The sequence below is a fragment of the Ixodes scapularis genome, unplaced genomic scaffold, assembly GCF_016920785.2.
Source record: "Ixodes scapularis isolate PalLabHiFi unplaced genomic scaffold, ASM1692078v2 PGA_scaffold0__279_contigs__length_252992795, whole genome shotgun sequence".
Classification (NCBI taxonomy): Eukaryota; Metazoa; Arthropoda; class Arachnida; order Ixodida; family Ixodidae; genus Ixodes; species Ixodes scapularis.
Genome location: NW_024609835.1, coordinates 929318 through 942735, shown reverse-complemented (window position 1 = coordinate 942735; position 13418 = coordinate 929318). Strand labels below are relative to the sequence as shown.

At 47.7% G+C, this 13418-nt stretch overlaps 1 protein-coding gene across 1 annotated transcript in view; it reads right to left on the bottom strand.

Moving 5' to 3' along the window:
- LOC8053007 (aminopeptidase N) overlaps positions 1 to 13418 on the bottom strand; it is a 123465-nt gene that overhangs the window by 27747 nt on the left and 82300 nt on the right. The window contains exons 5-10 of the mRNA XM_029978264.4: positions 13028 to 13182; positions 10177 to 10290; positions 8328 to 8462; positions 5856 to 5921; positions 4502 to 4567; positions 1013 to 1170 (exon numbers count right to left, since the gene is read on the bottom strand). Of these exons, the coding sequence (XP_029834124.3) occupies positions 1013 to 1170; positions 4502 to 4567; positions 5856 to 5921; positions 8328 to 8462; positions 10177 to 10290; positions 13028 to 13182 (694 nt within the window). The remainder of the gene's footprint in view (positions 1 to 1012; positions 1171 to 4501; positions 4568 to 5855; positions 5922 to 8327; positions 8463 to 10176; positions 10291 to 13027; positions 13183 to 13418) is intronic.

The window sequence follows — 13418 nt, the reverse complement described above, 5'->3', positions numbered from 1 at the left end:
TGCGCGGATTCCGTTCGTGGTAAGCTCATGCACTCTCGCAAGATCCCCCGTATTTTACCGCGATGCACCTGGAGATCCCATCACTGGTGTTCCTTTAATCAGCTCAGCCAATGAGAACGACGCGCGATATCACACAGAAGGACCCTATACTGAATGATGTGCGAAAAAGAAACATACGCGAATGCCGAGTGTTCCGCTGCTACCCGATAGATGGCGCCAGGAAGCTTCTGGAGGCAACAAGACGCCACCAGCGGTGAAGCCGGGGGACACTTCAGGTTCAGAGGGACACGCTCTCAACATCACCAATGACTAAAAACGAAGAAAACCAAAAGAAGCTATTGGACAGAAAGGACACCCTCGTGCACCTTTGGGGGCATTCGTGCCGACCGCGACCTCTACTTCCGTCTTCACTTTGGATTTTCTCGTTTGACTGGATTAAGCCGGTATGTCGTCTCTCCTTGGATTCAAGGCACACGGTCGTAAGAAGTCGCAAGTAGGGGGGGGTGTCGCGAACCAGCCGAGGTTCGAGTTCGACCAGGTTCGAGTTTTTCGAACTTTTAGCGGAAATTTCGACGAACCTTGTATTGAGGTTCGACTCGTGAGCGCATGCGCGACAGGCTGGCTAGTTGGCTTCGGATTGGATGGTGATGGCTAAAGGATAAATCAAGGGCAGTGCTGATTCGTTATTTCAGTTACTAGTGTATAAACAATTAAGTTATTAACTTCTTCAATTATAAGAACTGGTTTCTTTTAATTGCAACTGTTAATAAAATAAAATAACCCTTTGCATAAAAAAAATTCTCCAAACCTAGACATACTTGTATCAAGGTCTGGCCACACTGTCCACAAAGTCGAACCGGTCGAATCTGGTGAAAAGGTCGAAGGTTCGTCGACCCGGTTCGACTCAGTCGAACCGCGAAAGTTCGACCTAAAAGTCCGGTTCGACAAAAGTTCGCGACACCCCTAGTCGCAAGTTTGTAAATGAGCCTTTGAAGAGCTCGGAACAACTGACCTTTTGGCAGCGCCTTCGTCCAAAAGGAAGCGCTTCTGCGTGAGGACGGCGGTTCTTTGGTCGTATGACCTGTTCACGGTGACCACCGGAAAGCCCGTCTGAAGCGTCCAGGTGTCCATCACTTTCTTCACGTCCACCGGCGGATCTTGCACCTGGGCCTGGAACAAAATCGCTATCTCAAAAAAGATGGAAAAAGAAGGGCACACGGGTCCGAAGAAAAACAAATTGTTATGCCGGGAAGTTTTCGTGCACTTTTTCGTATTAGTATAAAGTTGAAGTTGAAGTATGCAAAAGCTTTATGCGCGAAATATATAGAATAATTGTAGATTTAACTCTTCCAGACCAGGTTTGCTTTAGAAGCTAAAATTCAGCCATCAGCGCGGGAGCGTCCCGCGTGGTTGTTGACACGCATGTACGACCGCGACTGCTCATTCAAAAATTCCCGCCTCTGCTTGTACGGGTGCGTTTGCAGGTACGTGCTGCCATCTGGTAGGTTCGTAGGGAACTACGACTATATAACTCCCGTTGTGTTTTTCTTTTTTTTTTTTTTTTTTAATACTTTTGAGATGGCCGCGCGCACAGATTTAGCCGCGCGTGCCGGCTGCTCCGGAGGTAGCGGAGATTGGAGCGACGGCTTTTCGGATTCAGACTTTCAACCCATCTCGGACACTGAGCCGGATGACAGCTCGACATCCGACAAGGGGTTTTGAGAATTCGAAGTTTTAGTCCTTTTTGTTTTGTTCAACGAGCGTGCGTGCTGCAGATGTTTTAAAGTGTGTGTTCCTATTTATTTAAGTCTTACTTTTTTTTTATGCGTCATTTTATTCTCTTTGCTATCGCACAAAAAAAAAGAAAACTGATTACGGGATACGTTTTTGGACAAAAATGCAACCATAAAAGAGTAAGAGACGAGTACGAATATAAATTGCCTGAGGCATCTACGTTTTTGTTAATATAACCTTTAAGGTCAAGAGTAAAAAAACTTAATTCATTTTCAGCAACCGGTTTTTCTAGATTCAATCAAACCCGGAAAAAAAGAAAGAAAGATAAAAACAAATTTTAAGCATAATGTTTTTAAAAAAAACTTTTTTTTTCCTCGTGTGATTCCGTCACCACACGTCTTCGTTGACGCAGTTCGTCCTTCCGTGATATATCGCTCATGAATGTCACGACATGCTAAAAACAACTCATGTTCCTATGACTCACGACGGTGAGCCGCAGTATATCTTAAATAAACGAATAAAAACTGGCGTTCTTAGTCCGCTATTAGCATTGCGCTCTACAGAATATCCGTAAAGTCAGCTTTCACGCGGCGCATGCGAAGTGCCAATCACTGCAACCGACGGAGGGCGCCTGAGCTAATCACTAAGACCTAAGAATGACTCCTAGGCCAATCGCTGCGATCTACGGACGGCGCCTAGGCCAATCACTGCAATATATGGAGGGCCCTTAGGCCGATCACAGCAATATATGGAGGGCGCCTAAGCCAATCACTAAGACCTAAGAAGGGCTCCTAGGCCATACACTGTGATCTAAGGACAGCGCCTAGGCCAATCTCTGCGGCCTACGGAGGGTTCTAGGACGACCATTGCGACATACGGAGGGCGCCTAAGCCAATAACTAAGACCTAACTATAGAAGGGCTCCTAGGCCATACACTGTGATCTAAGGACAGCGCCTAGGCCAATCTCAGCGGCCTACGGAAGGTGCCAAACATTGCGATATACGGAGGGCGCCTAAGTTAATCACTGTGACCTAAGAAATGCTCCCAGGACAATCATTGTATCTACGGAGGGCGCCTAGGTCAATCACTACAAACTACAGAGGGTTCCTAGGCCGATCACTGCGATATACGGAGGCAGCCTAAGCCAATCACTGTGACCTAAGAAATGCTCCCAGGCCAATCATTGTGATATACGGAGGGCGCCTCGACCGATAGCTGCGATCTACGGCGCACATACAGCGAATGGCGCCGGTTTGACTCCAAAACTACAATGAGCGAGCGAAACGTCGTGCGGGAGCTTCCGTAGACAGCTTTCCCACTTCAGCTGGCTCTTACTGGTCATGAGCGCCGATAGCCTTGCCTGCAGAGTCCCGGCTGGATAAAGCGCTGTTTGCGCTTTATCTAGTCGTTGTTGCGCCTCACTTTCCGCTTTCTCTGCGTAGCTCGCCCTAACTGGCTCCAAATAGCGTTATGTTTGCACACGCAGGTGCGTGTTAAAGTGGTATACTTTGTAATTTCAAGCGGATTATGAGCTAGGACCTGCATTCCATTCATTGCACGTTTTTCTTTAGCTCAAGCAAGAAATATATGAATACATTTTCTTTTCTCGCATTAAGTACCTCTCACACGTAGTTTTCTCCATACTGGACAGACAGTAAAATAGAGTCTAAACGCACCAAAGTGGCGTTCAAAGTTTCGCTAGCGATGTAGAGACTCGAGCAGGGGACAGATGAGGAATGAAAACAGGTGCCGCGCGATTGTTTCCATAGGAACTAGTCCGGACGCTGTGACGCGGACGTATGCCATGCCGCCTCGTCACAGCGCCCGCGCGAGTTCCTATGGAAACTGCCGGGCGGCTCCCGATGTAATCGCTCGTGTCCCCTGCTTTAGGAACTTAAAAGCTATAAAAGCGCCGAAAACAAAGAGCACGAAACCGAAGTAAAACAAACACCAGGCTCATTTGCAACTGTATTTTATTGGGAAAAAACACGTAGTATATAGGCCTCATCGGCCACTCTTGTCATCGTCACATCGGCGCGAATCATTTTTGATAAAACCAAGCTCTTTGTTTGAAAGGGCGATTGATGTCTCACACGACCTTTACCTTCAGCCCGAATTTCGAATACCTCGTGCATTTCTCCGCTTGTTTTCTCTTTATATTTATCAAGAATATTAACATCATGCAACACCGGTAAACACGAGCATTTACTGCAGCGAACGGCGAGATGGCGCACGGTCATTGTATACTCGCAACTTTCAGCGAGGGTGGTACCGCGGTGTGAGAATGGCGCTTCCTATCTCCTGGATGACCGGCTTCACTATAAAGGTACTTGCCTACACCTATCGGACGTGCAAGAATAAAGTAAGGCTCTAATACTACTCGTATACACCTAGAATTACGCGTCGCAGACCCAGCCTCGTACTGCAGTTCAGCGACGATCATCCAGAGGGCAGCCATTTTGATAGGCATCAGTTCGCCCCCTATAGACCTTTTTTGCAAGTGCGCCGCCATCTTTAAGTGCCGTCACTTCCAGTATGGGCGAAAACATTGTTTTGCCTTTGCCACGACAATAGAAGGCATTTAAGATATAAGTGTAACCGTCACACTTTCTCGTTTTGCCTCCCCTCGTCGGTTATGTCCCATTAAATGTAGTGTCTTGTTGTTGAAACCGTTGGCTCCGTGTTATTCCTCCGGGTCGGGTATGCAGCAAGGCAAACCGACCACAAGCTTTACAGCTTAATGTTTTCCCGAGACAAGGGGCTTACCATCGTGAGCTCCGCCCATAGGTCATCTTGCTTGGCATTGGCGTAGGCCCTCTTTCTGAGGTAATTCTGTTGGAGAAGCGCATTTCAGCAGTTTGTGATTCCGCACACTGAAAACATTTTAAGTAGAGATTTCCATGAGTGAAAAAAAAAATGCCGCACGTTAAAATTGGCCTGGAAAGGGCAAGCGCAGTGAAGTGTAGCGCTATAACTTCAGCCTATAAGCAAAACATGAAAGCATGAAAGAAAGTACTAATTGCGATTTCAAATTTATACTTTCAGTATCGGCTGATTCTGTGAGACAGTGCGTGAATGTCTAATTTTCCTGACCCTTCAAAAACGTCGCTATTCTGTTTTTCCATGTGTAATTTATATTAAAAAAAAAGTTTTGCTATGCGATATTTTCTTTTTAATCCCCTTCCTGTCGAAGCAATGCGAGATCCTTACGTATTTTCACAAAGGGGAGCAAGAATTCAGTTAAAACAACTCAACCCGAATCGTTTAACACCGTGAAAAGCACTCTGCCTCCAAATTATGGATGCGCCATTTACCCTTCCATATAGCCCATTGATTAAACAAATAGAAGCACGAAGTAAACCCGAGGTAGTAAAAGAACACGCTCAGCATAGTTATTATAGTGCACGCGATTTAGTTAGGAAACGGCTGTTTGATTGGTTCAGCCATAGCCTCCTCTATACGGAGAAAGCCTGGCACATCGACGACGGAGCCATAGAGCGCGCGGCCGCAGGAAAAAGGAGAGGAGGAGCGCGCCGAACGGTGACCAATATGGTAGCGCAGAGCAGAAAGGGCAGACCTAGACAGCGAGCGCTTGGGTCGTTAGCGGCCGCTCCCCGAACCACGCTTGTTTTTGTGTTTTCGTCACCGTCGTTTTTGTACTCCGGGAGAAACGGGCGCGGCGATTCGAAAGGGCGCAGGGAGAAACGGGAAAGGGTGGACGTTGAGTTCCTCCTCTCCACGATAGCGACAAGAAAAGAAAAAAACAAAAAAAGATTGTTTCTGCGTTTGGCCGCTCGCTCTTTTGTGGCGCTAGCGGGTAAGGTTCTCTCCGCTCCCGTTTCTCCGCCCATCCTTTCCCATTTACGGCGGCCGTCTTTTCACGCGACGCGCCAGGCTTTCTCCGTATAGAGGAGTCTATGGTTCAGCGTTCGGATCGAGATACTGACTTCAATTCACTTGTCTCGTAAACAAAGGGACATTTCTTAATCAGTCACAAATTAAAAACTCGAAGAAAAAAAAGCAAGTTTTTTTTTTACTTGAAACTTTTTAAATATTAAGGGCCATAGGAATCTACGATGCAAGTAATTACTCTAGTACAACATATACAGATGCACCTTACCGTGACACCCTTCCTGAAGATTTTCTCAGTGAGGAAGTAACACATCATCCGTATAATAGACGCGCCCTGAAAGAAATAGATAAACGTGACCATGTACGTTACATATATTTGCCGACGGAACTACGAAAGAAACAGGGTCACGACCATCATACAGTCTGAAACACGAACCCCATCCACGATACGAAAGAAAGAGATGATGATTGCGACTTCTTTCGGCGCTTGAGCTGACGCTGCCAAGTATGCATGTGTGAATAGTGATGTGCACCAAAGAGCCCAGCTTCATTCATAACCTCCACATGGTAAGGCAAAGCCACCACAAACGGCTCTTTTAAGGCCCATATATATCTATATATATTTGCGTTTGCACCTGATGACTTCGGTTGAGGCAGGAGGTTGCACAAAGTTGCGGAGGGGATTTTCGAAAAGCTTGCGTACACCAGGTCGTTCACACTTGCGAACCGGCGGCCGGATGCGCGGGAATTCCGACGCCCGGCGATGAAAGCAGGCAGAATTTCCGGCGGAGAGAAAGATCGCTCAGGAACCAATTTTGAACGCCGAAAGAAGTTTTCTCTCGCCGCAAGACAGTCAGAACGCACGGGGAAGTGGCGCTTGCTAACGTCAGATACCCGCTGACGAGCTGGCGACAATGGCGACGAGACGCGCGCGGGCAAGGAGAAGGTATCGGAGCTCTCGTCAGCTCTTGTCTGTTCGGGAAACTGCGAGACGCTGGCGCCGCGCACTCCACAGGCGGCAACAAGTGTGAACGGCCCGATCTTTTTCCGGCGAGCGAATCCACTCGGCGGCGAGTGCGTATTGCGCAAGTGTCAACGAGCCATTGCGCTGAAACGCAGTCGATCGAAACCCAATAAGTACACGCTATCGTCGCTCGGGGCTCGCCAATAGTATGGTGCCTGGAGCGTCCTCTGACTGGTGTGTTGAGCGTTTTGTTTCGCCCACATCAAAAGGAGTCCCGAATTGGAAACAAATGACGTCACAGAAGCCGGAGTGGTACGCTGTTGCATGTCGCCATCCTGGCGGTTGGTCGTAGAAACGCTGGCGAAAAGCGCGAGTGAAGGCGAGTGTCGCTGTCGTATACCGGTGCTTAAACTTCTGGCTGCCGAAGCTTCGTGGACCCTCACAGCAGAGAGCGACATGGAGCAAAACAGGCGTCTACCACATCCACCACAGCTGTTGGGACACCGCCAGGATCGCGACCGGCGACATAATTACACTTCTTTACGACGCCATCAGGCGGAAATCGAGGGACCACTTCTTTTTTTGGACGCGGTAAACAGACCAGTCGTAGATGCGAAATTGACTGCAACATTCCGTGGCCCGGCAACAAATGTCCCTGTGGACGATTTTGGGGCGATCATCAGTGGCTTCCGCGACTTGTATCCAGCTTGAACCACCGCAGCCTCGGCAGAAACCTGCTAGTCCCGTGTCCCCAACGCTCCCGAACGAGTCTGTCTCCGAACGGGGAACGGGAAGAGCGTCGCTGACGGGCGAGGGGCGAGCACGTGGCCATCCCCTCCTTTTCTCGGCTTCCGATCGGTCTAACGCAACACGCGGCGTTGGAAAGTTGAGCCCGGCAAACGCCCGGCTCCACTCTTTTGCGTCGCGCTGCGGAGCGCTGAGCGAGAAAGAAACACTTCCTGGCTTAAAAAAGTTCGAGAAGACACTTAAGACTGCTTACCCTGTAGGAAAGCATTCGTACACGCAGCGCATTCCTACCAGCAGCGCGCCGCGTCTTCCTTTTTCTCACTGCGCTCCTGCGGTGACATCACGCTCTCCCCCCCCCCCCCCCCCCCCCCCCCCCCCCCTCGGCATCCGTGAACGTGCATCTGCGTTGCTCCGCTTTTCTCTGCGTTTTATTTTTTTCTGAGGCGCGTCCGCTTTGACCTTGAGCGGCCCCGGCGGCTGCCGCGACAAAGCATCTGATGTGACGCGTCGCAGCCAATGGGAATTTATTGTTTCGCTGCTACAGACTACAGGCATCGCTCATCCCCCCACACAGCCCCACTTTTCTCCCCCATCCCTACCTCCCTCAAGAGTACACGAGTGACTGTCTTCTCCCGCCTTTTTTTTATAACTACACAATGCATATTAGTACCATTACATGGGACAGGGAATTTCGCTGCCGTTATTCGCAGCTTGAAAAGCTGATAACGCGAGTTCGCTTCATGTGACACTTAATACTTTCGTATTAAAACTCCGTTCCGCATTCAAAGGCAGATACGGACCTCGAATGACATTAGTGCCTGATTCGAACCACTATTCGCACACAGACCATCCCAATAATCGCCTTCTGCAGGCTGCCGTCTACTGGGCTGTGTTACGTACTGCGAGCATGCGCATGATCACGATGCTCGTGCGTTCACAGCCCTCTGACTGGGCATTTTTGGACCGGGCGATAAGCGCTCCAAAGATGCATATTGTCAGGCAGAGACACAGCCGATCGCGTGAGCTCACCTTGGAGTAAGAGATCTTGTCGAAGTTCTCGCTGATTTCGTCCGGATTATCCACGGGCACAGAGACCGGGTGGGAGGATTTTAAGGCGTCCAGCTCCATGACGGACTGCACTTCGTTCACCACAATCTGGTCCAGCTGACGGAGGAAAAACACCCATCGTGAGCCGAGCTCAGAGACGCGCTTCGAGCAAACCATATCAGAAAACAACGCAGAAATCCGCCCACCCAACGCTTCGTTTCATTGGTGGACGAGATACTCGGCAGGAGTAATTAAGATAAGTCAGTGAATACCTGCTTCAGAAAGTATTAAAAGTACCACTCGAGTTTCGTTCACCAGAAAAATAACTTGCATTTACAAATACTTAGAAATATTATTCAATTAGTTTCGAAGACACTTCCGCATACCGTAAATCCGTAAAAAAAAGAAAAAAAAGAAAAAAAAAAGAGCTTGTTTTTTGGGCTGGCAACAGAAAGAATGAAAGAAACTCGGGACGAGTCCCGAGTTTGTTTGATTTTTTCTGTTGCCAATCAATGTTACCAACACACTGTTCACTTAATGTCCGTCTTCCCGAGCTTGTTTTCTTCGTCTCGAGTTTGTTTTATTCTTTCAATTGCCAGTCAATGTTACCAAAACGCTTTTCAGTTAATGTGATCGTTTCTTTTCTCGGTGTTTTCCTCTTATTTCCATCTATTTGATCTTTTATTGGCATTTTGAGTCTACACTTTTGGTCGTGGTTTGTTTTTTGTTCCGTGTTAGGTCGTCCCCGACTCCAAGTCTGCAATCGGTTCAGTTTTACGTTGGGTAGTATTTGAGATAACAGAGCGAGACTGACTTTACGAGCCGAGAGGCGAATGGTGGCATACTGAAAGCTCAACGTCACGCCTGCCACATTTTTCTGTGCGCAGTCATTCGCTGGTTGATCCAACCAAGAGCAGAGAGTACGCCGTAGCTTTGAGAACATAGTTGGTGTGAATCCTTTTGTGCGTGTTCTTGGCTTAGACAGCGCGCTAACGTAACGTGCGACAAAGTATTTCATTTCATTCATTTCATTTATTGTTCCCTTAAAGCGCCCGTAGGGCTTTACATAAGGGGGGGGGGGGGGGGGGCTTTGACAGCAAAGAAAAACAAAGAAAGGAAAAACACAGGGTTAAAGGTTGCTAAATATCGAGAAAAGTAGCAAGTGCAGCTCTGTATCCAGATGAATCTTGAATTGTAACAATATGTTCTGGCAGAGAGTTCCATTCTGAAAGTGATAATTGCAGTGGAGAGAATTTAAAAAGGTTGGTCCTTGGTGTTACCAGATGAACTTTCTGAGAATGGTCTGTACGGGGAGAAATACGATGAGCCGCAGGACAGTACAATTCTCTCTTTAAAGGGGCCTGATAATACAAAGCGTGTAATGAAACTAGTCTGGTCAGTTTCCTTCTTTCCGCGAGCAGTGGAAGGCCGAGTTCTTTTTTTTAGCGTAGTAATGCTAGTGTGTGTGTAGGTTTTAAGAACGAACCGAGTTGCCCTGCTTTGGATCGACTCTAATTTCTGTATTAGGTAAGCCTGGTGTGGGTTCCATGTTGTAGATGCATACTCGAGCTGCGGGCGAACAAGGGCAGTGTAAGCTACGAGTTTTGTCTCCCGGTTAGCCATATGTAGTGTTCGTCTCAAAAAACCGAGGCGAGTACGAGGCAACGTGACTAGGCAGGCGAGCTTGCTGTTATTCGATATACGAAAACCCGAGACGGAGGCCAAAAAAAAAAAAAAAAAAAAAAGGAGGGAAAACACAACCTTGAAACGTTCTGTTTGTCTTTTGTTTTTTGCCTCCGTCTCGGGTTTCGAGAGAAGGAGGAGCGCCTACCATTCCCCAGTCTTTGTGGACGACATCGGTGCCGATGTATTCGACGTAAGTGGCGAATCCCTCGTTGAGCCACAGGTCGTCCCACCATTCCATCGTCACCAGGTTTCCAAACCACTGCAACGGACGCATCGTTTCATTAGAAGCGCAGAGACGGATGAATGACTAGAGACCGACACACTGTTTTTAAACAGGGGTGCTATGTTGCGCTTTTTGGACTCCCAGGAGACTAGGAAGAAGGAAGTGACGTCAACGACTAGAGCAAATGCAGATTGGATGTTGACAGAAGAAAACAAAATCAACATCCAATCTGCATTTGCTGTGTCGTTGACGTCACTTCCTTCTCCCTAGTCTCCTGGGAGTCCAAAAAGCGCAACATAGCACCCTTGGTGAGCCTTTGCCCGCAACAGCAGTGAGCAGAGCACGCGTTCGGACACCAGATTTGTGTGAATTGTCTTCCCGTGCGTCGTGCCTACAGCAGCGCCCAGCCTGTGCAAATCTGGCGTGGCCAGAACAACCTTGAACCGAGGCGAAAAAAGAAAATCACGATTTGTTTGAAAAAAAAAAAAATCGGATATATTTTATTTAAATCGGAATAATTAGATTTAAAATTAATGTAGCTAGAAAAAAGTAATTACTTATCACTACATGTACTTTTAAACGTGGCATAGTCATTGACCAATCTATCAGACTGTTAAAAACAATGCGGATGAAATAATTACTGTACCAACATATTCTGGCGGGCTAGTCGGTTATACATGCTAAATTACAAATAGCGATAAGACAAGGCCAGACGAAGAAGTGAACAGGACAGACGCTAAAAAGCCTACAATCCGTTTTACACCCAACAGAAACCGCAGCCAAAGCCGGCGCTATATATGGCACCATACCGGCGCGAACGCGAGTACCCACCCGGTGCCCCACTTCACGCGCTCTCGTGCAAACGTAATTGCGAAGATTGTCACGTAAAATGGTTCAAGTATTGAAACTCTTTCTCAGTCAAAGATGGTGTGAAGACGCATTTCCCTCCCTAGCCCCTGTCCTGTCCACTGCTTCGTCTGTCCTCGTCGTAGCGTTATTTGTAATTTAGTAATTACTGTGCATAAAAGTACACTGTAATTAACAACGTTTTCTATATGTAGATCCTGCATGTGAATATTTTTAACTAGTACAAAACTTTAATACGTTTTATTACGTTTGAATTTTCTTCGAATTTACTTTTATTGTTTTCGTTTCTCGCTTTGGCCTTATGATTGATTGCAATGAAACCCCACATAACTGAAGAGCGAAATGTTTCGATTTGCTCCAAGGCTGAACACGAGCCTTTTTGCTCCTGTTCAACCTGCTACGCTCTTTCTTGCTCGACACTCTAACAAATTGCGCGTCTACTTACCCGCAAAACACTCGAAGAGCCAATCTCTGCGATATACGAAATCAGCTTGGCGAATGATGAGCCGGAACATCTGTCTAGACCTTAGAATTAATTCTGCGCTGTGGCATTACGCAATGCAAGCATGACGCTTTGCATTGCGTAATGCCACTGCCGAGACTTTATTTTCAGGTCTAAAAGAATATACCGACTTATCATTCGCCGATCTGATTTCGTAGATCGCAGAGATTGGCTCTTCTAGTGTTTTGCGGGTAAGTAGACACGCAGGCATTTTTTAGACCATTTTATTTAGATACAAAACGAATGCACGTAGAAAACACCAAATCACAGACAAAATAAAAAAAAATATTGAGGAATTATTTGCGAGAAAAAGGTTCCCGATTTAAATAATCGCCGTAAAACTGCGCTGATTTAACTCACAATCTAAATCACGATTTAAATCACGATTTAAATCACGATTTAAATCACGATTCAAGTCACAATTTAAATTATTTTGATTTTTTTTTTTGTCCAGCCGGCATGAAATTGACCGTAAATCGAACATGGCCGCACTAAAGTTAGGCATGTCTTGACGTTCTTAAAGTATGATGTCAGTGACGAATGCAGGAAAATGAACGTAACATTTGCCCTAAAACAAAACTTCAGTTTCTTTGTTTAGCTTCCGTCGTTGCATTTCGTCGAAATCATCCAAGGAATAACGAGGAGCAGAAGACGATATGACCCGGGAACACCATGTGTAGATCCCGGTGATAGCGGTGCCCGTCCCACCACGTGCTCCGTGGCAAAGTAGACGCGGGGGACGTTTCTTTTACCGGGTCCCGATATCATGCTTTCCATTTGCACGCCTTAGGCAAAGCAATCAGCTAATGCAACCAATGGGCGTCGTAATGCTATTGCGGTCACCGACAGCTAGAAGACGCAGGGCGTGACGAATTCCCGGCACCGTATTATCGCTCCGAAAACAAAGCCGAGCGCAAGTTCGTCTGCTCCTTGCGCAGGCGGTTGAGGTGGCGTCAGAACGCCGAGCTACGATTGGTTCTGATGTAAGGATCGTGGGCACACCTCGAGGCAGCTAGCCTCGAGGTCTACCGGGTCTACCCACTATCATTCCAATGAGAGCCAATCAAAGCTCGGCGTTTGATTGGCTCTCATTGGCTCTCACCGCCTGCGCAAGAAGCGGACGAACTTGCCTTGGATTTGCGGCATCGGCCGATAAGAAGGACCGGGGAAGAACAAATAAAAAACTAAAAACACGTCAACAGAATAAGCCGCGTCTCGAGCTTCTTAAGCTGCCATGGATCCGTCACTAAGGAATTCGGGGCATGGCTTATTATCTGCACGCTTCTTGATTCGTTCATCGGCATTCTTATCACCTCTTACTGCAAGCTCATTGGCCGCCAAGAGGTGAAAGGATGCTCCGGGGAGCGGTCAGTATGTAGAGGTAAGCTTGCCCCTCGTCATTACCTGGTGGGCGAGTTCGTGGGCCACCACCTCGGCCACTCGCTGCTTGTTGTAGGAAGAGGAGGCGCCCTTGTTGAAGAGCAGCGACGTCTCCCGAAAGGTGACCAGCCCCCAGTTCTCCATGGCGCCGGCGCTGAAGTCGGGCAGCGCGATCATATCTGGCCGGGAGAAGTCGGCGAATGAGAGCGGCTTCCGACACAGCGCACTGACGCACCAAATGGGTTCTCGAATCTTCCTGCTTGCATACTGGCCCGCAATGCACTCTAAAGACTATGCTCCATCTCAGCAGTTGTCTGCAGCAAAGGCAAAGGGATTGTCGTGGGCACGTGGCTTTCACATGTGCTTTCTTTTCACGAGAGCTTGTGAAAGGAAAGCAAATATGAAAGCCAGGCCC